Source organism: Herpailurus yagouaroundi, unplaced genomic scaffold (assembly GCF_014898765.1).
Source record: "Herpailurus yagouaroundi ecotype Mexico unplaced genomic scaffold, PumYag 28, whole genome shotgun sequence".
Classification (NCBI taxonomy): Eukaryota; Metazoa; Chordata; class Mammalia; order Carnivora; family Felidae; genus Herpailurus; species Herpailurus yagouaroundi.
In genome coordinates, this window is record NW_024412376.1 from 30800431 (window position 1) to 30826665 (window position 26235).

At 35.4% G+C, this 26235-nt stretch overlaps 1 protein-coding gene across 12 annotated transcripts in view; it reads right to left on the reverse strand.

Moving 5' to 3' along the window:
* RAPGEF2 (Rap guanine nucleotide exchange factor 2) overlaps positions 1 to 26235 on the reverse strand; it is a 248415-nt gene that overhangs the window by 18355 nt on the left and 203825 nt on the right. For all 12 annotated transcript variants that reach the window (XM_040471433.1, XM_040471408.1, XM_040471417.1 and 9 more), the window contains 10 exons: positions 23371 to 23548; positions 16855 to 16991; positions 16071 to 16229; positions 9471 to 9623; positions 9031 to 9195; positions 6361 to 6468; positions 6068 to 6271; positions 5863 to 5971; positions 5151 to 5397; positions 694 to 851 (listed from right to left, as the gene is read on the reverse strand). In XM_040471433.1, the coding sequence (XP_040327367.1) occupies positions 694 to 851; positions 5151 to 5397; positions 5863 to 5971; positions 6068 to 6271; positions 6361 to 6468; positions 9031 to 9195; positions 9471 to 9623; positions 16071 to 16229; positions 16855 to 16991; positions 23371 to 23548 (1618 nt within the window). The remainder of the gene's footprint in view (positions 1 to 693; positions 852 to 5150; positions 5398 to 5862; positions 5972 to 6067; positions 6272 to 6360; positions 6469 to 9030; positions 9196 to 9470; positions 9624 to 16070; positions 16230 to 16854; positions 16992 to 23370; positions 23549 to 26235) is intronic.

A 26235-nucleotide genomic window follows, 5' to 3' on the forward strand; every position in this document is an offset into this window, starting at 1 on the left:
GCTGCATGAACATATTTTTCCCCACAGATACCTGAATGATCCACAAATACAAACATCAGTACACAGCAGCAGCACATAAAATTCTCAGGTTGGGGGCGCCTGGGTGGCGCAGTCGGTTAAGCGTCCGACTTCAGCCAGGTCACGATCTCGCGGTCCGTGAGTTCGAGCCCCGCGTCAGGCTCTGGGCTGATGGCTCGGAGCCTGGAACCTGCTTCCAATTCTGTGTCTCCCTCTCTCTCTGCCCCTCCCCCGTTCATGCTCTGTCTCTCTCTGTCCCAAAAATAAATAAAAACGTTGAAAAAAAAAATTTAAAAAAAAATAAAATTCTCAGGTTGGTAGCAAAAAAGGGAAAAATGTAAATCTAAAGTTCATCTTTATTATACTGAAAATCCCATTAAGCTAATCTAATATATTCCTCTTACTCTATTTATTTTACATGACCTAGTAATAACCGGCATGGTATGTGTTATTATTATGGAAGAGAAAACACGTTCAGAGATTAATTTGCCCAGGATCCTATCAAATTAGTCTGAAGAATAAGAAAGAACTGATTCCAGTGGTTTGAAATTTAAGGCTCATTCTGACTTGGAGCATTTGACACAATCCATGCCAAACCAAGAACATACAGCATTACGATATGTTAGAAGAAAACAGATTACTACAAGAAAACAAAGCAGCACAGGCGATGCTCACCAGGAGTAGTACTGAAGTCTAAAATGCGATGATGTGACTGCAATAAATCGGGATTACTGGAGGACAAGGTTCCACTGACGGGCAATGCCGTTGGGATGTGCTTGGTCTGCCTTAATCCTACTATGCTGTCATCCTGAGACTGACCAATCCCAATATCACTGAACAAAGAGAAAAATTAGAGAATAAATGATCCACAAGTAAAAAGTTATGACCCATCAATATGTAATAGACACAGACCATAAATAAAACATATTTGTATAAGACAGCTCATTTAAAAGTACCATTAATAAATTTGGTTGAAAATTCAGTAGCAACTACTGCTTAAGTGTATCTAACTCAACTGATCTTGCTGTTTCTTAAGCATACGTCACTCTAAAACCTATGCCTCTTTCAGCAGACAAAGAATAATAGTACTCTCTCAGTATTTTCAAGAAAAGATAAGCTCTAGTTACTCCTGGAAATAGATTTAAGAATAAGCACATTAAAAAGAGTATATTTAGTCTCACTCGACTGGTGATTTTTGTATCAGAATGATAAATTATTTTATAATCTGATCTTTAAGAACTGAAGAAATGGAGTAAAACAGAGGAGAAAAATCCAAACTGTCCTAATTTCATTCTCCAGTGTTTCAGAGAAATAAACGAGATCACTATGGAGTCAAATGTAAAGAAACCCTGACACCGGGATTGTTTCTTAATTATACAAAGCATAAAAAAGCAGGTCCATGGTAATATTTCTTAGCATCAAAGAAGAGGCAAAGGAAATTAATGACTCATTTTTTATTTTTAGTTCTCTACTCAAAATTTCTAGTTAGACATTTAAATTCCCAGAGAAATACTCTTATTACTGATAGCTACAAACTCATTTCCCTTTATAAAACGTGTTACTGTGGACAATTCTTAAAAACACGATTTAATAACATTTAAAAATTTCTAGACTTGAAGGGCACACTATTTCCAAAAAAGACTTTAAAATTAAAATAATAAGCATGGACACATAAAAAACAACTAGATCATCAGCAAATGGTTATAGTTCTAATTTCTAGAAATTAGAAATGAAGAGAAAGAAAACTCTTTGGTTGGGTGTCCAAGGTGACATAAATAAAATTAAGACATTTAGCATCAGTTAGGTTCTCAGACATTAGAGCCTGATCATAATACCTACTATCTTTAATGGCTATGATAATTAAAAAATATATATAATAGCATTCTTTATTTTGTGGGGGGGATGGAAATTATAAAGTTAAAGAAACAAGGATAAGATATTTCTTTTAAAGTCGCCAAAAATTAAAGACGATTTTAGTGTAAATTCTTCCAAATTCATAGGTAAGTCCGTGACAAAATCCAATTTCCATTTAAACACATACAGGCATGCACATAAAGATGCGAAATATTAATGTTCTGCGAAACATTAAAACTTTCACATTAGTAGAATTTCATTTCTCAACCACATAAAACCATCTTTACTGCCAAAAGTATCAGATTATAATCCATGACATAAGACAACTATTATGGGCTCGGGCCAAAGATACAGAGCCAACTGGGTCACGGTGGCCACAAATGGCTAAAAACACTAGAACTGCCTTCTTAAGAAATGTTTCTCAGCAACATTTTAACACCTAAAATGAAGATCTAATAACTCTTGCCTATATATATATCTCTGTTATCCACAGACATGAGGATACTCTCTTGGATTGGAACTACTTTATAGTTAAGACTTAATTCAAAAAAGTCCCTCTCTGAGCATATCTATTGTTCGACCTCTCCAACTCTTCTCATGGTTACTGAAACTGTTTTTTAGCTTTTGTTGATTTTTTTTTTTGTTTCTTTTTTTTTTTTTTTCCAACGTTTTTATATATTTTTGGGACAGAGAGAGACAGAGCATGAACGGGGGAGGGGCAGAGAGAGAGGGAGACACAGAATCGGAAACAGGCTCCAGGCTCCGAGCCATCAGCCCAGAGCCTGACGCGGGGCTCGAACTCAATGGACCGCGAGATCTTGACCTGGCTGAAGTCGGATGCTTAACCGACTGCGCCACCCAGGCGCCCCATAGCTTTTGTTGATTTTATAGTCTATTGACTTATTCTCTCTTTTCTCAGTATTCATCACTCTTTCTCTACTTACCTGACAACCAGATCTGACTCCTATAATCCTCTTGCCTCACCCTTTTCTTCTCACCCTATTCACATCGCTCTCCCATACCTATCCTTGCCAGTTTGCCACCATCCAGCATCATAACTTCTGTAATACTGACAGTGTTAGGGGTGGGGAGGGAGGGACACAGCATATCTAGAAAATCTGCCGGATTGGCTAGTTTAATGGCCTTGTTAAAAAAAAAAAAATCTTTGTAAAAATCTTTGATTTCTAGGAGAGCAAAATTTAGGTAGTAACTAGTATTAAGTCTATCATACCATATAATAGATCCTACAGTTTACTGAGCCTACTTTAAAAAAAAAAATTAATGTTTATTTTTGAGAAAGAGGGAGAAAGAGACACAGCACAAGTGGGGGAAGGGGCAGAGAGAGAGGGAGATACAGAATCTGAAGCAGGCTCCAGGCTCGGAGCTGTCAGCCCAGAGCCTGACGCAGGGCTTGAACTTGTGAACCGCGAGATCATGACCTGAGCCGAAGTCAGACACTTAACCAACTGAGCCACCCGGGTGCCCCAAGCCTGCTTTTAAATATAATTTTTTCATTTCAGTTGCATTATATACATGAATTATTTCAAATAATTTTTACAATAAAATACTTAAAATGAGACATACATTTCCTTTTAGGTTTACTTATTTCAAGAGAGACAGAGACAGTGCAAGTGGGAGAGGGGCAGAGACAGAGAGAGAGAGAGAGAGAGAGAGAGAATCCCAAGCAGGCTTCACTCTAGCTCGACTTGGGGCTTGAATTCACAAAACTGTGAGCTCATGACCTGAGCCAAAACCAAGACTCAGACACCAGCTTACATTTTCTTAAATACAAATTAAGATGTTTCCTCAGTGTTTAAAAATCAACACATCTTATTATCTTCTTTTCCCTTCTCTAGCTTTTGAGTATCTTTTTAAATACATATAAAACAAAATTATACATAATATTCTCATACTGTGTTCCTTGCCAATGTCTTGTAGTGTGGATGGCTTATATCCCAGTTCTTCCATGTCACATTTCTATTAATACTTGCCAGGGTCATGCTGACTTTTATTTGACTTTTTTTTAAGGTTCATGGTCCAATACAACTGTCAGATTGTGTTGTTGTTGTTATTGTGCTGCTAATAATTCTACACTTAAGTAATTCTTTTTGCCTATTTTATATTAAAATTTTTATCAAGAATGGTCATTTTAAAAATCAATTTCTATTTTCTGTAATGCTAACAGGCCTAATCCATCATTTGTTTAAAAAACACTCAATATAAACATGCTCTTAAGTCCATAAATAAATCATCATACTCATTGCTTATCCTTAGGACTCTATTGTAGAAGTCTTTTTAAACTGATACAAAACCACCAGTTATTATATTCAGTGGGGACAACCCAAGTTTGACTCTCCCATCAATACTATATTTGGACCATATCTCTCCAATCTGTAGATAAAAATTTTTATCTGAAATGGAATTTAAGAAATGTTTGATGTAGTTCTGAATATCTACTGTTCCTCTAGAAGAGCCATTCAATTATCAAAGAAAGAAAATACCTACATGTTTTGCAACTTATCTATCATTGTAGCTTGAGGAATATGTAATAAATGCATTTGGTACATCAATGTTATTTAACATTAAAAAAAAAACAACTTTGGCTAATGGTAATTGAATTTTATAAAAGATCTCTAGACTAAGAAGGAGCTAAAATGAAGAAATAACCAAGCAAACAGGCAAACAAGACTAAAAAAGTGTGACACCTATAACTGTCTAGTCTGAGCTCCTGGAATAAATAAGCAGCCAAGAAGAGATTCAACAATATACCTGACATTCTGACTGTCCAGGCAACTGGAAGGAAGGAAAGGAGTTCTGTGCTTGGTTGGTGATATCTTGGAAACAGTTAAATAAATGAAAACAGAGAGGAAAAAAGAAAATGGCAAGGATGAATAGTAGCAACCAAAAGAAGCAATGATTTGGTTGACAAAGGGCAGACAGTGATGGTAGACAAGATATCCAGAAACAAAGAAATGTAGCAAAAACAACTCCAAACCATGGGTGAAACATGAGCAAACACACATGCTTATTTTTTTTTTTTTTTAAGTACAAATGATTAAAAAAAAAAAAAAAAAAACGAGGAGATGCTAAACTATCTCTAATAAAGCTTGGGTTGGGCAAGTAAGTGGCAAACATATGAGATTAAAATCATTACTAATATTGCTTCTAAGACAGGTCAGCCATAAAACCTGAGAACATGTGTAAACATCAATTATATCACTACCTTTGCATATCATTTTAACACAATAAAATAACACACAGAAAATTCATACACTTACTTATATGGTTTCTGTGGCAAGATACTGATCCGAGTCTTGTCAAGTATCTTTTTTAGCTTGTTTCTTCCTCCAACAGTGTTAGCTTTACTTTTTTTATTTACTTTTTCAAGTCCTATCACCTGTTCTACATCTACAGCGAGATCTGGAATGGAGTAGCGACTGGCCTTTTTGATGTCTCCAATTTTAGGAAGGTGAGGGGCACCATTTCTTTTCTCTTCTGACAATCTTGTTAGCAGTTCTTTAAATACTAAAATGGAAATAAACACCATAAAACACCCATTATAATAAATCCAAACAATTCAAAGGAAATTGTAGGACTCAGGAACAGGTGACAAGTGTATACTTCAACTATCAAAACTGTAATCCCATGGAAAAATACTACTCCAGTGAATGACAAGAATCTTCTTTGTTGTGTTGCTCTGTCACTTCCATTCACACTAAGTTAAATACACTCTTTAAATCTTTAGGTATTTAAAAATAATAGGTATTTAAACATTTATCAATAAAAATAATCTTTATGGTCCTCAAGTTAGATTTTTAGATCTACATACATGCTTACATAATTATCTGTATCTATGCATTTTACTGTAAATATTTTGATTCTTATATTTGAAATATTACTTATAAAAATGACTTTTTTCATGATTAAGACATAAATGTGGGGAAAAAAAAGACCAAAAGTAGACAGATTAAAGTATGCAAAAATACTTACCAAATAAATTGGTTTTCACAGTGATTGATAAATGTGTGTTATTTCTGAGAATTTCCATGGCTTTTGACAGCTGAATATTTTCAAAGTTTTGCCCATTTACTTCTAATATCTAAAAAATAAAATTATGAAATTCATTTCAGTATCCCAACTGATTGAAGAAAAAAGGCACCAATAATCACTCTTCAGTTTGGATTTAGAAATATACCTGATCCCCTCGTTTCAAGCCTGCTTCGGTTGCTTTGCTACCTGAATCTACACTGTCAACAAAGATTCCAAATCCCTTCTCTGAGCCACCAAGTAAGATAAAAGGCAGAGGAGCTTCTCGGGATGGTTTTGTTAATGTCATCAATCTTCTTTTTGCTTTAGCCGCACATGCAATATTTAACAGCCTTAGATGTCCGCCCATTTTCTATAAAAGTTCAGAAAGAGTGGTTTCAAAAATAGGCTGAGTTAAATGAACTTAAAATTGATGACTTTTTTTTTCATCAAAAATATTACCTCTCTTTCCAGGTTATTTTCAAATTCTTCTAGAAATCGAGTCATCGCAGGATCTCCTTCAAAGTCATTGAAGTGATTATTCACCCACAATAATACTACCCGTGTAACCTGAAAAATCAATGGTTTTAGCAGGTTTTCTTCTTTTTAGTGCTAAAAATCTGCAATTAAAGTCATTTCAAAAAAGATACTGAACAATTTACTTAATAACAATGGACAAAATAAACAACAAAAACCCTCACAGCAAGGATTTTATTCATAAGAAAATGACCTTCTGAGATTATGTATATTTATATTATGAGTATAGACTTTTTGTTGTTTTGCTAAGAAGGATTTTGAATCTGTGAAAGATAGTAATTAACTTCTTCTATCTTGTTTACTCTCAAAATATATTTGAAACAGGTCATAATAAAAACAAAGCTATAATAAAACCAAAATAAATTAATTTAAGACAAAAGAAGACAGAAACTAAAACATAACAGTAGAGGGCAGAAGAGACAAAAGGAATGAATAATATTAAGCCTAGAAAGATCTATAAGGGAAAAAGTTATAAAAAGAAAGGAGCTAGCTGGAAGTCATTGGGAATTACATCTTACTTGCTAACATTAAGATTCAGGAGGCTTTTAACACTGCCAATTCTTCAGGAAAAATGAGTAGACTTTTCTTAAACTGCACATGTGTTTTCACAGAGCCCTACACCTCCTTTATACAGACCAACACACACACACACACACACACACACACACGCATGCACACACAGTTACAGACTATTCGTGATGTACCCAGCAAGAGGATTGTGACATTCATTAGACTATAAGTTCCATGTGCACAACTTTATCTGTTATGTTCTCAGGACATCCTTAAGACTTATTACAAGTCTTAGCATAAAGTGAATTCTCAACAAAATCTTACTAAATGGAGTATAACTGAAACTTTATAAAAGTACTTGTTTTATTTATGAGTTTTATTTTCTAAATTTTAAATAACATACATTTGCCATAGATTTTTTTTTCAAACATCTTAACCTCTAATCAAATCATCTCCCCTTTTAATCAAAGCGAGAAAATTAAGCACATTATTCTAGCAGTAGAGAAACAAAGGTGATGGTATATAGTTAATTTTTAACTACAGTTAAATACTGTTTATAGTTAGTATACACTCAGGAGTCAAGCGTTGATATTTATATTAATTTTTGGTCATTTACGATCACTATTGCCCATTTTTCAAATTTTGGAAACCCTGATCACATCTCCCTTGAAACCGTATCTAACACCAACCTTTTAATAAAATTAAAATTCTGCAGCTGAGAAGCCAAGTTAAAAGTCTTAGTAGCCTATTACAGGTTAGAAAACTAAGATTCAGGGGCATCTGGGTGGCTCAGTTGGTTAAGGATCTGACTTCGGCTCAGGTCATGATCTCACAGTTCGTGAGTTTGAGCCCCACGTTGGGCTCTCTGCTGTCAGTGCAAAGCCCACTTCAAATCCTGTCTCCCTCTCTTTGCCCCTCCCCTGCTTGCTCACTTGCTCTCAAAAGTAAACATTAAAAGAAAAGAAAAGAGATTCATAAATCATAAATTGAATATTACCAACTTCCACCACCAACAAACAATTTTTAAAACGTATGATGTATTTTAATACATATTAAGTGTACTGAGCCAGGTACTACATAAAGAACTTCACTTCTATTATTCATGTTCACAATAACCCCTAAAAGATGTTGATTATTCATTTTACAAGTCAATAAATGACTGGCAGGAGGGTCAGATGACACCTAAGGTACATGGCAAAGGCAATACAAAAACCAAGTTTTGATGGCTGGAGAGCCTGGCTGAACAAGCCTAGGCTTGTGACTCGCAGAACATGAAATGAAAAGCATTGCTGTCCAAATGATGTCTCTAAGACCACAGAGCTAGCTAGGGGCAGGACCAGCAGTAGAGCTTGGGGGCTTTTCACTGTTGGTCTACTGTTCTGGATTTTCCTACCTGCCTTCCCATGTCTGCCTTATGTAAATCAAACTGTCACATGAGGAAAGGAGAAATGAGTATAGGCTATGATTAACTCTTACACCTCAAAAGGGTATGTAGTTTATCATCCAATCTGGCCTTGAAAGAGCTCTCAAGAGCCACTAAAGAAGTCTGTTTAGAATTATATTACTGGGGCCTACAGACCAGCAACACATACAATAAAATGCTGCTCTGGTGCCAATTTAAAAATTGTAACTTTCATCTGGAATACACTGACCATTTGCCCAACAGAGGATGCGGATTCCAATGGAATTCAGGTGTCTCACTTTTTTTTTTTTTTTGCTTAAAAAGAGCATTCTCTTTTTCCATTAAGAATAACTTGAGGGGTGCCTAGGTGGCTCCGTCAGTGAAGTGTCTGACTTTTGATATTGGCTCAGGTTATGATCTCACAGTCGTGAGATGAAGCCCCAGGTCGGGCTCTGCGCTGAGCGTGGAGCCTGGTTGGGTCTGTCTCTCTGTCTCTGTCTCTGTCTCTCTCTCTCTCCCTGCCCCCCTCCCTCACGCATACTCTCTCAGTCTCTCTCTCTCAAAATAAACATTAAAAACTAATTTGAACATAACTGGTGTGACAAATATATACATTAAACTATCTTTAAGGTTATATCTGAACATTTCACATTTAAAAGCCAAACTACAATATATTTTCCAACCTTATCCCTGAGGCTCGGGTCATTAAACCACTCCAATAACTTTTTGCCCACTTCCATTGGGCTGGAAAGAAAAGTCCTGTAGGTCAACAGGAAGTCTTCTATGAATGTTGGATCCACCACTGAATGCTCTTCCACCAAATGCATCGTTAATCTTTCTGAGGTGCCCTGTAACAAAAGGTTTAATCACTATCTTGTACAAATAATATCTATATGGTACCATAATTCCACGTTTTCAACATAAGATGAACTGGGTAGTAATATATATAATAATTTATCAAACCGCTGTTCATCAGGAAGTATAAAGATATTTTTAACAGCTGGTAACTTTTAAGAGAAATCATACGTAAAAATGGGGGGAGGGATCTTAAGTTCTCATAACTAATGGATACTACAAAAAAAAAAAAAATCCTTCCCACAAGATGGAGGCAAGTTTATCTTACCTTAATGACGATGTGTCCCTTTCTTGTTCCGGTCCTATCAAGTTCTCGGTGTTCTTTTACCATAACAATTTCTCCTTCCTCCTCAACTTTTTGCATGTTCTTTTCTACTTGGTTGAGAATACGGCAGTAATCTTGCTGGGCTATGCAGACAAACTGGAACAAAATGTAAGTCACATGTTAATGATAAAGTGCTTGCAAGAGATCTAGCAGTACTAATAATTCAGTGTTTTAATTATTTAACACTGACATTTTTCCATGTCTTTCCCATACTCTCTAAATGAATGCAGTAATGAACCTTAATCTGACTTCTCTACTTTTTAATGTATTTCTTCTTTGGTCAAATCAAGTTTCATTTTTATCATATTTATATGTAGTTTATATTAAAAATCCTAACCATTTTAAAAATCAGAAGATAAAATTAAAAGAGTCCTTTTTCATGCCTCTTCTTTGAAGGTGGGATCTTAGGAGGATAAATATAAAAACATAATTACCACTTAGTAGGCTTTACAAGTTAGAAAAGATTTTAAAAGCAACAATTTTAAAATAAAAATGAAAAAAAAGATCAAAATTCAAAGATACCCATGGAATAGATATTGTACATCTGCTAATTATATTGATAAGAAATCAGTTTAGAAAGTTCGTTCAAAAAAGGTCCACAAAACAAGCCACCTCCTTGTTAAACTCAAGTCATATTCCTTGTAACTAGTATTAAGGGCAATCCTTGCTCTTAAAGAAAAAGTTAAAAATAATATGCATGGTAGGGGCGCCTGGGTGGCGCAGTCGGTTAAGCGTCCGACTTCAGCCAGGTCACGATCTCGCGGTCCGTGAGTTCGAGCCCCGCGTCAGGCGCTGGGCTGATGGCTCAGAGCCTGGAGCCTGATTCCAATTCTGTGTCTCCCTCTCTCTCTGCCCCCTCCCCCATTCATGCTCTGTCTCTCTCTGTCCCAAAAATAAATAAACGTTGAAAAAAAAAAATTAAAAAAAAAAAATAAAAATAAATAAATAAAAATAATATGCATGGCAAGCCATTACTCCTCTGTGACCCCAAATATAAAAAATATTAGGGCTTAGGGCAAACCACTAAATTACATTTCTTAGTAATTTAAAAAGAAAGTGAAAAATGAATTAAAGCACTTATTACACAAATTAACCAGAAGTCAGTGAGGAGGAGACACGAGTTAGAGTATTTACAGTTTTGACTTAATGTTCATGATAGTATATTTTTTTAAAAGATGGAAAACCAAACGTAATAATAATTATCATGAATATGACACCATCATCATCATTTTGTGGTGGCCTTATAGGAACTCTCCATTCACCTTCCTGGTCATCCCATAAAGAAGGTCCTACTATTGTCCCCATTGTACAAACAAAGAAACAGCTGTACCAACAGCATGATGATTTGCCCAATGTTTCATAATTACATGCTTGCTAATTAAAAAAAAAATTTTCATGCACATCAAAATCTGGGAATAAAATAGAGCAGTATGTTAATAATTATTATTTCTGAATAATGCAAATTACAAGTGACTCATTTTATTTAATAAATTTTCTATATTTTCCATACTTTCCATACAATCAGTAAAGTTTTTTAAAAGAATAGCAGTGCTTCATACCTGAGCAATAGCTTATTACAATATTGTTTCTTCCAGAGCTGGTTGATAAAATCTCATTAATTTTTCTATTGGAATCATAAAGTTAAAATTCAAAAGGCATAGGCTTTTCTTATGATTACATATAGTTAAAAAAATTTTTTTTAATTTAAAAACACAATCCATTTCTATAACACTGACCACAGGTGTATACACGTTTTGAAATCTGTGGTCCTTAGTTCCTTGTCTCAAAAATAGTTTATTTTTTTTCTTTTTACAGGGCACCAAAATTGCTCTGTCTCCAAATAATTTTAGGCGATCTTTCTTACACTTGTTTAGAGAACACAATTATATCATTTTCTCATTTATCTCCTAAAAAAGAAATACATTCCATAAGTTAAAAGGAGTAAGTAGATAGAGAAAAGAAAATGGTCTTAGGGGCACCTGGGTGGCTCAGTCAGTTAAGTGTCCAACTTGGGGTCAGGTCATGGTCACACGGTTCATTGGTTCAAGCCCGAAGTCAGGCTGTGTGCTGACAGCTCGGAGCCTGGAGCCTGCTTCAGATTCTGTGTCTCCCTCTCACTCTGCCCCTCCCCGACTTGTGCTCTCTCTCTCAAAAATAAATAATAAACATTAAAAAAGAAAGAAAATGATTTTAGAAGAGAAATGTACTAAAATTAATCTTGACTGAAGGTTTAAGGAAATTAGAATAAGTTTGATTTGGAATTCTTAAAGCCTAGACTTTTTTTTAATGTTTTTTTTGTTTGTTTGTCTGTTTTTGTGAGAGAGAGAGAGACAGACAGAGTAGTGAGCAGGAGAAGGGCAGCAAGAGAGGGAGACACAGAATCTGAAGCAGGCTCCAGGCTTTGATATGTCAGCACAGAGCCCAACGGGGGGGCTTGAACCCATGAGCCATGATAACATGACCTGAGTCAAAGTCCAACGAATGCTTAACCCCCTGAGCCATCTAGGCACCCCCTTGAGAGATATTTTTGTCACTTCTGTACCAAACTGAAGTACCATCCAAAAAGAAAATAAAACCCAACTGAATTTCTAATATGGACATACATATCTAAAAAGAAATAAATAATAGGTAAAAACATTTATCTGTATTTTTATTAGCAGATTTATTTTTGCTTTAAGAAGTCTGAAGATATAATAAGAAATTCATACGCAAGACATAATTTTAATTGGTATGATGAAGCCAGCTGAAAAATTGTGAACTATGTACATAATTATTTTGATGAGGTTTTATACTTTTAAATAGCTGTAAGCATATGAAAGTAATGTAAACCTTGGCATTCTGATATAAAATAAATATGCAAACAAGATTTGGCTTACAAAAGGCCAAAGGCAGCTTACATTGCAGGATTGTTTTTTGGGCACATGACATCACAACTGATATTTAGTAGAAAAATTATAATAGACGATAAAAGGATGAAGTAAAATTAAACGTCAACCATAATACAGTATTGTCAACTTTCCCATGTAACTGCTTTCTCCAAAACTACTTAAATTCAGTGTCATTAGCTCCCATGGTCTCTGGAAAAGGGGAGTCTAACAGGTTTACCTTAAGAAGTTAGAGCTATTTAAACTGGCATTTTGTGGTCTGTAAGGGAAATTCATGCCTAATTGTTCACACAGGGATCCCAGGGTTCGTTCCTCATTGAGGGTGTAGGGTAAGGCTAAGCAATGCCTGATGTGTTACTGGCAGGCCTAAGACACAGGCAGTAGTGAAGAAAAAGGGGAGAAGGAAAAGAAGAGTGGGAGAGAAGAGCAGGAATGGAAAAGAGGGATAGAAGTGGGAAGGAGAAAAGAAGGAGGCACATATGGGAAACGGAAAACCATTACCAATTGCCTGGTACCATAGGGTGTCTATATCTAGCCCTGCCTTTGTCTTTCAAAGCGAACAGAGGAACAAGCACAAACAATGAAAGGAGAGAACTGAAAGAGGAACACAAAAAGTAGGGATCCAAAGCAAAATAGAACTTTGAGCATATCATGGGATCCAAACAAACAGAAATAAATGTTAAATATAATCCACTCATTGTGGATCAGGTTTACTATGAGCTCAACTAAATATCACATTATTCAGTATTTACTTTTGGAACCCACTGGACTATAAGAAAATTAAGGCCAGTCCTAGGCGAAGTTGCCTCTTCTTGGTAAGGAGAACAGCATTTTTGTTCATCTCATTTAATAACTGTTAAATGCCTACAAGGTGCTCAGTAGAATGATATAAACTTATGGAGGCCATCTTATGGATGAATGAAAATATGATTCTCATTGTTTCCTTTACTTCCCCTAACAAGAGGATGATCTAACATTTGTAGATAACTTACTGACAGATATGACATTTTAACAGAAATACACTAAAATACTACACCAACACAAGCGTTACATTAAGTCTAACTTCATTCTCCAACCTTGTTCTCCTACTGAAGGAACGAATGTCAGGCCTGAGCAGATGAGTCAGTGCAGGTACAAGAGTGATTCTTGAAGCCCCTTATTTAAGATCTTCCTTTTACAGTGGCTTAGACTGGAGTGGAGAGAAGAGACTTTTCTCGGGTTTCTCACCAATTCCTCATCTAGTAAATAGAGTAGACTCTCTTCCCTGACATCTTCTTTCTCTTCTTTTCCCAGAATTCCGAAATAAATAGTTAATGTTACCTGGTACATCTGATATTACTTAAGTACTCTGTAATATTCAGTCATATAGCATTTTTAGCAATTATTCTGAAATATGTCTATGCCTGTAATATCACTTTAGCTCCATGATTACAAATTTCTAACAAAAGGGGCTGGTCAATTAAGAGGTATTAATGTAATCGATGAATTCTCAGAAATAAAATAACTTTTTAACTTGCCCTTTAAGGGTACAGACTCTGACTAAAATGCTCTAGTAATGCTAATATGTGCCAGGGAGGAACTGATAACAGATAATAGGATAGGGAAACCTTTAACAAATTCCTAGTTTGTTTTGGACCAAGTATGGCTTTATTATATTTTGTTGGAGTACAGTTCCAAAGCTGAAACATCATCTATAATCTCTTTTACAAACACATTTCTAGGTCAAATAAAGACTCCGAGATTTACCTACCATTTTGTTTTCTTCTATTATGCCAAATAATTGAGACTTGACTATATTTAGAATGTTCTTCTGGCATTACTATTCAAAACAATGAATTCACAACCATTTATTTTTTCTCTACAGTGCTTACTGAAGGAATTATTTGGCAACATTACTTTTGGCAACATCATTCTCTAGGTAAGATAATTGTATTTGTAGGGGCGCCTGGGTGGCTTAGTCGGTTAAGCGTCTGACTTTGGCTCAGGTCATGATCTCCCAGCTCATGAGGTCAAGCCCTGTGTTGGGCTCTGTGCTGACAGCTAAGAGCCTGGAGCCTGCTTCAGATTCTGTGTCTCCCTCCCTCTCTGCCCCTTCCCCCACTTGTGCTCTGTCTCTCTCTCAAAAATAAATAAATATTAAAAAAAAATTTATTTATAGCCATGGTCATTTTCTCTTTAGTAAGTAAAGTGCTTAAAATGAAAATTTAAAAGAGTATTATTTTACATTTATCAGACACTATAAAAATTCAATGATGTTCTTTTAGAACAAAGTATATTCAGATGTATTTCAGACTACAGACCATTAAATACAGTGGGCACTTACCATTTATTGGTCTAAGTCAAATCTTTTGGTTTATTTACATTAAAACATTTTATCTTTCAAAGACTTTTTTTCAGAAGAGAAGACATAAATTTTATACACTTGATAACACAAGTATCTTAAATTTATTTCTCAATAATACAGAGGTTATCAGCTATAATCAATCTAACTAAATTTCACATTTGGTCTCCACATTTTCTCTAGTCTTTTATTAAATGCTTTTATTTATTTATTGTTTAGTGTTTGTTTATTTTTGAGAGAGAAAGAGATACAGTGTGAGCAGAAGAGGGGCAGAGAGAGAGGGAGGCACAGAATCCACAGCAGGCTCCAGGCTCTGAGCTGTCAGCACGGAGCCCGATGCGGGGCTCGAACCCACAAACCGCAAGATCTTGACCTGAGCCAAAGTTGGACGCCCAACCAAATGAGCCACCCAGGTGCACATAAATGCTTTTAAATAATGATTATTAACACAATATCAACACTAACATTTTTCTTTTGCTATCATGTATTTTCTTTTAATCAGTAATTACTTTTTTACCAAGAAGTCCTTCTACTGATTCATACTATGATTTTCAGGACTTTTATTGTTTTTAATTTTTTTAATGTTTATTTATTTTTGAGAGAGAGTGAGAGAGGGTGTGAGCGAGGGAGTGACAGAGAGAGAGGGAGACACAGAATCCAAAGCAGTCTTCAGGTTCTGAGCTGTCAGCTCAGGGCCCAATGCGGGGCACGAACTCACGAGCCACAAGATCATGACTTGAGCTGAAGTTCGATGCTTAACCAACTGAGCCACCCAGCCGTTCCTGATTTTCATGACTTTTAAATCAATTCCTTATCTTGTATGTATTTAAATAAAAACACTGTATAACTATATCACATCATCTTTATTAATCTATTTCTTTTCATAATGGGTGTTTTACTTCTATATTTTTTGATGAACAGATTATCAAACTATTATTAATGGAAATTTTAAAATGCCATATTTACAGAACACTTTTTTAAATAAAACATATTTACAGAACACCTAGTTATGTGGAGTCCAAACAACTTTATTATTACTTTTTTAAGTATGCTTTATACCAAATGTGGGGCCTGAACTCATGACCCTGAGATCAAGAGTTGTATTCTCTACTGACCAAGCCAGCCAGGCGCCCCAAGTCCAAACAACTTTAAGGAAGATTTATTTTTAATTTCCTAGGGTGTGATAACATTCTACTTTAAAATCATATTTAAAATTCTAAAAGATGACCTATTTATGTAGGCAGAAAAATCTTACCCCAACTGTATAGATGTGTTAAGCATAAAATATACATATACATTTTTAATGATATTTTATACCTGGCAGTCATCCACCTTTGTTCTCATTACTCCTTTCATGTATTCTTTGTCCATGGTAGGAGAGACACCGAAACTATTTCCCATACATAATATTTCTGCTTTTCCATCTGGATAAGTTACTTCCACAGAACCATTCAGAATCACTGACCAGGAATCCAGCTAATTCAAAAAAATGAAGACAAAGCAGAAAATTATGGTCATGCAGCTGTAAATGCTAGAATGGTCTCTACAAATGATTTAGCAGATTTTTCATTTTGAAGATGGAATAACTCAAGTGAAGTTAACTGTTTACTAAATCGAAAGAACAAGGAATAAGGCAAAGCACAGCCATGGATCTATGTATTTCCTCATGCCCAGCTAGGGGTACATGTCATTCCACTCTTTTAATTTGACTTTGGGCATTCTTCTCTAAAATGACACAAGGAAAAAGAATTCTTCTGTTCCCCCAAACATATGTAAGCAATATAAAATGATCACCACTGCCTCAATAAGAATATCATTGTGTTCTGACAAAAGGCATACAATGAACATTTAAAGTTATAAAAATCTGAGAAGTTAATATATCAAAGTATTTCTATCAGTAGCATATGAAATATTATAAAAAATAAAAATATTAGATTTGAAATATTTTGACATAACAATCAGTGTATCATAATTCTTAAATTATTCAAACTAATTGTTGCTCATTGTTTTTTAAGAGGAAAAAATAAGAATTGGTTTTTTGTTCACTTGCTGTACTAAGAGACCCTCAAACAGAAATTTCATGACAGAAATGTTCACTAACCTCTTCACCATCATTTAGCACTATGGTCCCAGCTCTTTCCACGACTGCAAACACCATAACAGCACAAAGTTCTCTTCTCACTGACATAGTCATATTGGCAAAAGCAGGCAATTGGTGCATAAATTCTAAGAGTTGTTCTAAAAGGCAAAAGATATTGTAAACATTAATCAGCAATTATTTATTTATCTGTTTAGTTTATTTATTTGAGAGACAGAGTGAGAGAGAGCAAGGGAGGGGCAATGAGAGAGAGAGAGGGAGACAGAGATTCCCAAGCAGACTCCACACTGTCAGCACAGAGCCTGATGTGGGGCTCAAACTCACGAACCGTGAGATCATGACCTGAGTCGAAACCAAGAGTCGGATGCTCACCCAACTGAGCCACCCAGGTTCCCCACTACAACTTTTTTTTTTTTTAACCCAAGCATTCAAAAATAATGCTCTAGGGTTCTTTCTTTTTAAATGTCCTACAAAACTGCCCACTGGAAAATATAATTACTTCAAATATTGTTAGTACAAAAGCTGAACTTCTTGCAGGTAAATGAAGAACTGTCACTATGGAAGTGGTGACATTTACTTATTGATTTAGGAATGTTGGTATACACTGTGATTCAAATTCTAATGGGAATGAAGAAATTAATAAACTTCAAATGGAAAATTTCTATTGAAAATCAGCTGTGATCTTATTAAGGCTAATTAAAGGGTGAAATGATAAGCTGAAATGAAATAGAGGTCTGAGAATTCTCCAAAAAAAAATCAATAGGTCTATTCTAGTGCCTTCTGGGCAGGTAGACACCCCAAACAGCAGAAATAACCACTTTCAATCTAAAGATAGCCCATGATTTAGAAACCAAGGGATATTTTCTATGGATTAAGACAAATTTATAAAAATTAATCAATTAAAAATTGTATTATGCCAAGATAAATGAGTCAGAGAAAGACAAATATATGATTTCATTAAATATGTGGAATTTAAGAAACAAAACATATGAACACAGGGGAAGGGAAAGAAAAATAAAGATAAAAATGGAGACAGATGTAAACCATAAGAGACTCTTAAATATAGAGAACAAACTGAGGGTTGCTGGGGGGCTGGGGGGGGGGTGGGGTTAAATGGGTAATGGGCATTAAGGAGGGCACTCGTTGGGATGAGCACTGGGTGTTATATGTAAGTGATGAAATCACTGGGTTCTACTGAATCCAACACCACACAGTATGTTAACTAACTTGAATTTAAATAAATAAAATTTAAAACGTTATATCACAAATACAAATGAAAATTGATATGTTATTTTTTTTATCCCACAGACTGGCCAAAACAGAGAAAAGTTTCAGTCTTCCTGTTGGCGACGCTCTGGAGAAACAGCTTAAACTTTGATACAGTTGTAGCTGTTGACCAGATGGATGACTTCACAGTCTTTTCTAGTCCTGTGGTCTCTATTTTTAATTTTTTTCTATTATTAGGTAGCTTTACTAATTACTAAGTTCTTTCCTTACTCCTCACTATGGCTCTATGAGGTGCATGTTTTCTTTCTCATTTCACAGGGAGAAAACAGGCTCAAAGTCATATAATTAGGAAGTGACAGTGATGATTCAGGACCGTCTGCCTCCAAACCTCCTGCTGGACATTATAGGTAATGATAAAAGAGCACAAGGTATATGTCAGACATCACTTGAATACTTATTAGTTATATTGCTTTGGGAAAGCTGATTAATTTACTTAAGGCATGTTTCCCTCATTTATGAAAGAACAATATAATACCTACTCTTTGTTGGACAGCTGTGACAAATACAATAGAGATAATAAAGTCCTTAGAGAGTAAATATTCAATAAATAAGAACAGCTATTATTGTCATTGTTATCATACTCATATCATTCAAATTTCTAAGTAAAAATTCTGCTATATTTTTCTTGTCCTCACGTAATGAAACTGTCCCTGTGTACATTCCATCTATCTGTTAGGATTTAGTGACACATTTATGTTATTGGAGATACAGTAGTTTGTTCACTGCAAAAACAACACAGAATAGAATGATCTATTCTGTGAAAACATTACATTTATAGAAGGTCAGATGAAGTGTTTTTCTCGGGTCCAGATGGGTAATGTCTCTTCTGATTAGACCCTACGTCATCGCCCTGTAAAAGACTTTCATAACAGAGTGGCTTCGGAATCAGGAGAATAACACTGATAGGTGGTACCCAGGGACTCTGTCCAAGAAGACAGTGTTCTTCAACCTGACCCAGACTGATGTGCCAGGAAATCAATATACTGTTGCAACCAGCATTTTTTTTTTTTTTTACAACCAGCATTTTAAAAACAAGAGAATCAAAGCACATAACTTATAGAATAAGTTCTGTTTAGTGAAACTTTTATTTCTGGAAGGAGTGGGTGTGTTTGGGTCATATAAATAAAATATATTTATTCCTTGGGACAGCAATAAACCAATTTTTAATACCACTGCAATTATCTATTATATATGGGAGGTAACAATCATTGTGTTGCAAACACACTGACCTTTTGATCTGAAGCAAAAACACAAATGAAAAAGCTAGTATATCACTGTTAGTTCTGCAGTTATAAGCCTCTGTTTTCTTCACCTATTACTGCCCTACCCCTCACCATAAGGTAATAAAATATTACCTATAGAACACACATTTTGCTTTCTTCCCCCTCCTCCCCAATAATACTAAATTTCCTTGGACAAGTGAAGATTCATGGTCTTAAGAAGAATATGAGACCAGAAGTCAGAAATGTTTTATTTTTTTTTTAATTTTTTTTTTTCAACATTTATTTATTTTTGGGACAGAGAGAGACAGAGCATGAACGGGGGAGGGGCAGAGAGAGAGGGAGACACAGAATTGGAAACAGGCTCCAGGCTCTGAGCCATCAGCCCAGAGCCTGACGCGGGGCTCGAACTCACGGACCGCGAGATCGTGACCTGGCTGAAGTCGGACGCTTAACCGACTGCGCCACCCAGGCGCCCCAAAAATGTTTTAAATTCAACATAATATGACATAGTAGACAATAAGTCAAATTATGACCACATATATGATTGAAGAATATGAGTATATGAAGTATAAAATATATTTACTAATACTTGCTATAATGATTTGAAGTGCCTTGCATAGACATTGTTCTTGCTTTTTGGAAGATTCCTGCTCCATTAATGGGTTATGAAATCAAGTTGTGATACAGGAGTAATGACTAAGATTTTAAAAAATATGATAGGATAGAAACTATTTGTGTATCACATATAATATGGATAAATAATAAAGAAGACAGAAAAGATCTGATGATAGTAATGTACATAATGCTCTAGGCTCAGCTGAAAAACTAAAAATAAATAAATGCTTAACCAGATGGTATCTAAGAGTTAAGTCTCCCAAAGATTCAACAATAGTGTTGCTGGTTTTGTAGTAACCTGTATTTATTACACTGGATAATTAGTGCAATTAAAACAATAAAGAATTTCTATCACTAATCTTCACAAAATAAATATAAAACAGGAGCATTTGGCTATAGGGGCTCAACATAAACTCTGGTAATGCCACAGGGATCATACAGAGTTCAAGCAGTTAGGGTTAGTCAAGAGCTCAGAGTCTGGAATGAGTAAAAGACAGTTCCTAGAACATGGCAAGAAGAAGCCATGGACTGAAGAAGCAGGACTACTTTCTTCTATGTTGCTTGGAAGAATCCATTAGAATAATACATTAATTAATAATATTTTATTTTGTTAGGAAAGGAATATTTCTGTTTATGAAAAAAGACCTTTTTTCCTTAAAGTTTATTTTGAGGGACAGAGGGGCAAAGAGAGAATCCCAAGCAGACTCCCTGCTGACAGCACACGGATTGATCCCACAAACTCTGAGATCATGACCTGAACCGAAATCAAGAGTAAGATGCTCAACTGACCGAGCCACCCAGGCACCCTGAAAAAAGACATTTTTAAACACTTTTTTTCTAGTCAATGTGACACAAAGAAAGGCCAGATAATCAGCTTACAGACACCGCAAGTGATGTCAATATAAAAATTAGCTTATTTGCTTGGTTTAATTTTGTATAAAAATTGGTTACTATTAAGATGTTTTTGAAAAATCTGTGGAGTTTTGTTTTTGTTTTTGTTTTTGTTTGGTGCTATATTGAAGGGGAGAAAAAAGAACTCTTTGGAAGGGATCTTTGAAAAGTAGGTCTCTACCTTAATGTGTAAAGGCCTCAAAAAAGAAATTAAATTCACAACCATTCGATAACTGAGTACCTACAGAATTATGAGCTAGAGAGCAAAAAGGAATAAAGTCCTTTCCTTCAAAGTATTGAAACAAAGGTACACACACCCAAGAATCTATGGGAACCCCAAAGCAATTTTTTTAATTCTTGCAGCTTTTAAAATATGTTAGCAATTTCATTTGATTCAACTTTGATTCTGCCCACCCCCCCACCTCCCAACACACCATTCCTTCTCTATTTCATGGGGTTAGAGGAAGGTGGTGAGGAACAGAGGCATCCAGAGAGAGCATCATTTAGAAGTTTGTAGTTTTTATGAAAGGTATCTGTTGTAACTAAATACTGGCAGATCAGTTAGATTTAACAAGAGTAACAGCAAAAAAGCTAAAAGTGCTCACATGTGGTTTTGTCTTGAGGAGAAAGAATATAAGCTCTTCCAAGATCTCTTGTAGAGCAAACAACACTCATAAGGCTTTATCTTTAATAATAATGGTTTTATTATTTTAAATGAAAGTATATTTGATAGGAGCAAGCATCAGAATCATCTCTGCTTGCAAGTGAACTGGTGTTCAAGTAAATGTTATTCACTGGAGGTTATATCAACAAGCACATTTTAAAAAAAACCAACCTATGAGCAAGGATTCTGGAGTAAGATGGCAAACTGAATACACTTCCAATTTCACTTTCTGTTTAAGGACATATTTAAAAAGAAGTCGACAAGGACAAAGAGAATGGGACAGTGTAATACAACTTTGGACACTGCAAATCAAATGAATGTGTATGTGGTATTAGACATAAGAAAGTGAAACCCAATGTTTTCAGTGGGTAAAATAGAACCACTCTAATTTATGCTGCAGAACCCTCAAGAGACTTGCAAACTGCCAGCACCTTTGGAACAGGAGTGCAGGTGGTAGAGAAGGAAATGGGCTGGAGTCAGGGATGGGTATCTGTGAAGCCTTTAAGTCCTTACTCCAGCAAAAATTATCCAGAAAGGGTTAACACAGAACACATTTCTTCACTGGGGGCCATAGGCATAGGTGGCTCCCCTTTGCACTTCCTTCATGTCTGAGCCCTTTAAAAGGACATTACCAGCCATTTCCTCCTAAAATAGGCTCCATTCTGTTCATTCCTCAACCTCCATCACTCCCTAATCCCCACTTTATTCTTCAGACTGAAAGAGAGCAAGGATCTTACCTGCCTGTTCCCCTCTGAGTTGCCAGGACTTAAAAAAATGTTCAGTACATAGAAGGTGCTCAATCACATTAGCTGCATGAATGAATGGTTACCAACATGGTATATTCATCTATAAATACTTACCAATTCTATAAATTTTAAATTTGTATTTTAAATATCTAATACAAGTTGTTGGTTTTTCATCGTTAATTTTCTAGCGTATGTATATAGAGTAGGTGGTAAAAGATTTTCTTCATCATGTTTGTTTCCTTTACAACACATGCAACCAGCCACTTATAACTATGCCCATACTGTCCTATATCTAATCCCAATAGAGCAAGTTCCTTGAATTTGTCTGCAAATATATATCAGCCAAAAAGAGTTGGGAGAGTGGTAGGACAGATTATCTGGGCTCAGGCAAGGGTGCTTACAGATTCCAGACCTGTGGTGGACACAAGGCACTCTACAGAAGTTGCCCTGACTCCTAGCATTTGAAGGAAGAAGCCTGAGTGCAGAAGGCGTACCTGAACACTAAACCATTATTACACAGTCATCTCTTATTCTGTTGGGAAAGTGGGTAACGGAAACTTCAAGGATGGGGAAAACAGATACAAAGCCACTTGGATTTCTAACCTTAGGATGCACTTAAAGAAAGTCTAAACCCCCCCCGCAGGTCATATGCTACTAAGTTTTCCACTCAGTCTCATCTTCAGATGGAACCAGAGTAAAAGCAAAGTCATCTACATGGCAATTTTACCATTTGTCATTGACTGGTATTTACATAGGGAAAACGTGAGCTTAATAGGAATAGTGCTCACAAGAAAAATAATAGGAATAACACTATATGGAAGACTACTTTTTTCTTTTTTTGTCATAAAGTAAGCTGAGAAAGGGCTCATGTGGTAGAGTTTTATGAGTTTTATCATTTGTAGACTTCAGAACATAATGATTGAATAAAATTGATTCTTTAAACTTTTTTTCAACAAATGCTACTGCTTATGCAAGGGAAAATTATAAATTAATGACTTTTTAAAGCCTACTATCCTTGGGCTCTATTTTATCAGGCCATTTTACCCTAAATATTTTAAATTGCTCTTAAATTAATTTTCTTATCCAAACTTACCAATGTCATCATCTGTCCTGTCAATTGGATCCTTCTCTAGGCAGTCTCTCACAATGTCCCTGCTCATCAGAGGATCTGATGCCCTCTCAATGTCTTCTTCATCATCATCGTCCTCAGAATCCACTGCTGTTTCTGGCAACCCACTCAGGTCCATATCACCAGCCTCGCTTTCTGTGGCCTTAAAAGAGACCAAAATAATTTTTTTTATTTTTTATTTTTTTTAACGTTTATTTATTTTTGACACAGAGAGAGACAGAGCATGAACGGGGGAGGGTCAGAGAGAGGGAGACACAGAATTGAAACAGGTTCCAGGCTCTGAGCTGTCAGCACAGAGCCCGACGCAGGGCTCGAACTCACAGACCGCGAGATCATGACCTGAGCCAAAGTCGGCCGCTTAACCGACTGAGCCACCCAGGCGCCCCAAGACCAAAATAATTTTTAAAAATTATTTTAAGCAAGTCTTTTTGTACCCAAAAGAAATAAGAGCAAGTCTAGTTTGAAATATTAAAATTTTAGTATATTGATTTGTCTGTAACTAAGCATGTATTCAATATCAACAAATATTTATGCACTAGGCACTATGTAAGAAGAATCACTTAGAGAAAACAGGAGTGATTTAATCTCCTATTAAACTTTTAGTTGGGATTAATGATCTTATCTCAAAAATTCTGATTTCTTATCTGAGCTGTCATATGCTCCTGAAACAGTAGAATAAAGAAGAAAAAGACAGTGTTTGTTTTCACTCCATTTTTCAAAGAGAATGGCTTAAGCTAAGAGCCTAAGGGTAATAACTGATTCTGAGCAGTTCCTTCTCCAAAAGAACAGGTGTGGATTTATTAATGCCAAGAAGACTCAACAACTTCTTTCCTATTAGGTGGTCTTTATGGAAAAGTGAAGCATAAATCAAAGATAACTTTATAAGTATGTGAACAAAACATTAACATTTACTTTGATTATACCAATGTCCACTCTCCAATTATAAATCACCAAAAAATACAAAAGACCATATGCCTACAGGTAACACATTCTTCATTCCTCAACAAGGTGACCTTATCACCAATCAAATTTCAAGTAATCAAGTACTTAAATGTTAGTCATTAGAGTCACGAACTTCAAAATGATCTTTTCTGGGCTGTCTCAAGGCTAGGACAGCTATCCTATTCAGGTCATTCTATAGCCTGCTGTGATTATCATCTCCACAATATATATGAATGTTATCATATCAACCTTACTTGACATTATACCCAAAATTTACTAACTGCTTAAGCTATGAAAGTCTTGAACATCACGTTTTGCCAGATAAAATATTAAACTCTTAAAAAGTCTGTTATAAAACCATGAACTTCCTAGAAAACATGTATTATAAAGTTCACTAACTTCAAATAACTTTTAGTTCACGTGGTTTTCAAAGACATTAAAGGCCGTCTTATTTTTAAGAATAGGCAAAAACATTTATTAAAACTGAAAGATAAAAATATAAACTGCTGAACTTCCTCCTCCTCCTCCTCCTCATCCAACACCCAATGTTTACAATGTGCCAGGAACTGCTCTGTTTTATATGTATTAACTCATTTAATCTTCAAAACTATCCTGTGAAGTGTTATTACTGACTTTTATTCTTCTTCAAACATTCTCGTAAATGGAAATTATTGCAGAATCAAGATTAGAACCCTGGGGGGCACCTGGGTGGCTCAGTCAGTTAAGTGTCTGACTTCGGCTCAGGGCGTGGGCTCAGGGCGTGATCTCATGGTTCGTGAGCTCGAGCCCTGCATCTGGCTCCCCACTTTGTATCCTCCGTCTCCCTCTCCCTGCCCCTCCCCTGCTTGCACAGCGCTCTCTCTCTCTCAAAAATAAACAAACATTAAAAAAAAAAAAAAAAGATTAGAACCTAGGAATTCTGTCTCTACAGTCTTAACCACAACCTAATCTATCTCTTTACAACAGATATTACATATGAATGTGGCTTATATGGGGATCTATACTTTTTTTTTTAATTTAACTGGGTATTTAAAGAAAAATTTTATCATTTTCTTATCAAAGTTTTACTTTTCTCAAGTCTTGGTTTATACTGCAGAACATAAGATTTAGTCCTACCTTTGAAGCAATACAAACAGGTATTAATATTTTATAAGTTTAACAAAATAATTTTAATGACATTTTTAGTTCTTTAGGTACAATTTCCTAAACTAAAATATATACATTATAAAAAAAAAAATCTAAGGGGAAAATAATAAAGAATACTTAATGAAGACAGAATAATTAAAAATGGAAAACCTAATGTCTACAAAAGCTCTTTAAATAATGGCCTTAGTAAATACTACTGCTTGGGTTAAGACCATTATCAGCAGAGCAGTGGGAGAGCAGTAAGGCCTTGTAGGCTTGCAGTTTTCAAGTACTCGATAAAACATATGTAGCAGTTATTTTACTTTTAGTTGAATTAACACTTCACTGGAGCCTTTGTGGCATTTGATATTTCCTCAGTTTGTTCATTTTCTTGATATCCTTTAAAAAATGAAAATAATCTCTTAAGAACTGTGTTCAGAATACAATATATGGAATCACTTTTGATTTCAGTAAATCATAGAGCTTTTGGCATTGTTCTGAGACTATTACTAGTTTTTTGGGGTTTTTTTTGAGACTATTACTACTTAGCTATAATATACATCTACATCTATATTAGGCTATCCATGTGGAAGGGAAATTAATTTAGGACAGGAATTATTTGCCTAACTGAATTAACTGTGGCACACTCAGAAACACATCTCCTAATTTAAATTCAGAATTCACAGAATTGTCTCTAGATTCTAGAATGAAACGGAAGTAGAACTTGACATGATGTATTATGCCAAGCCTGTGATCAGAGAA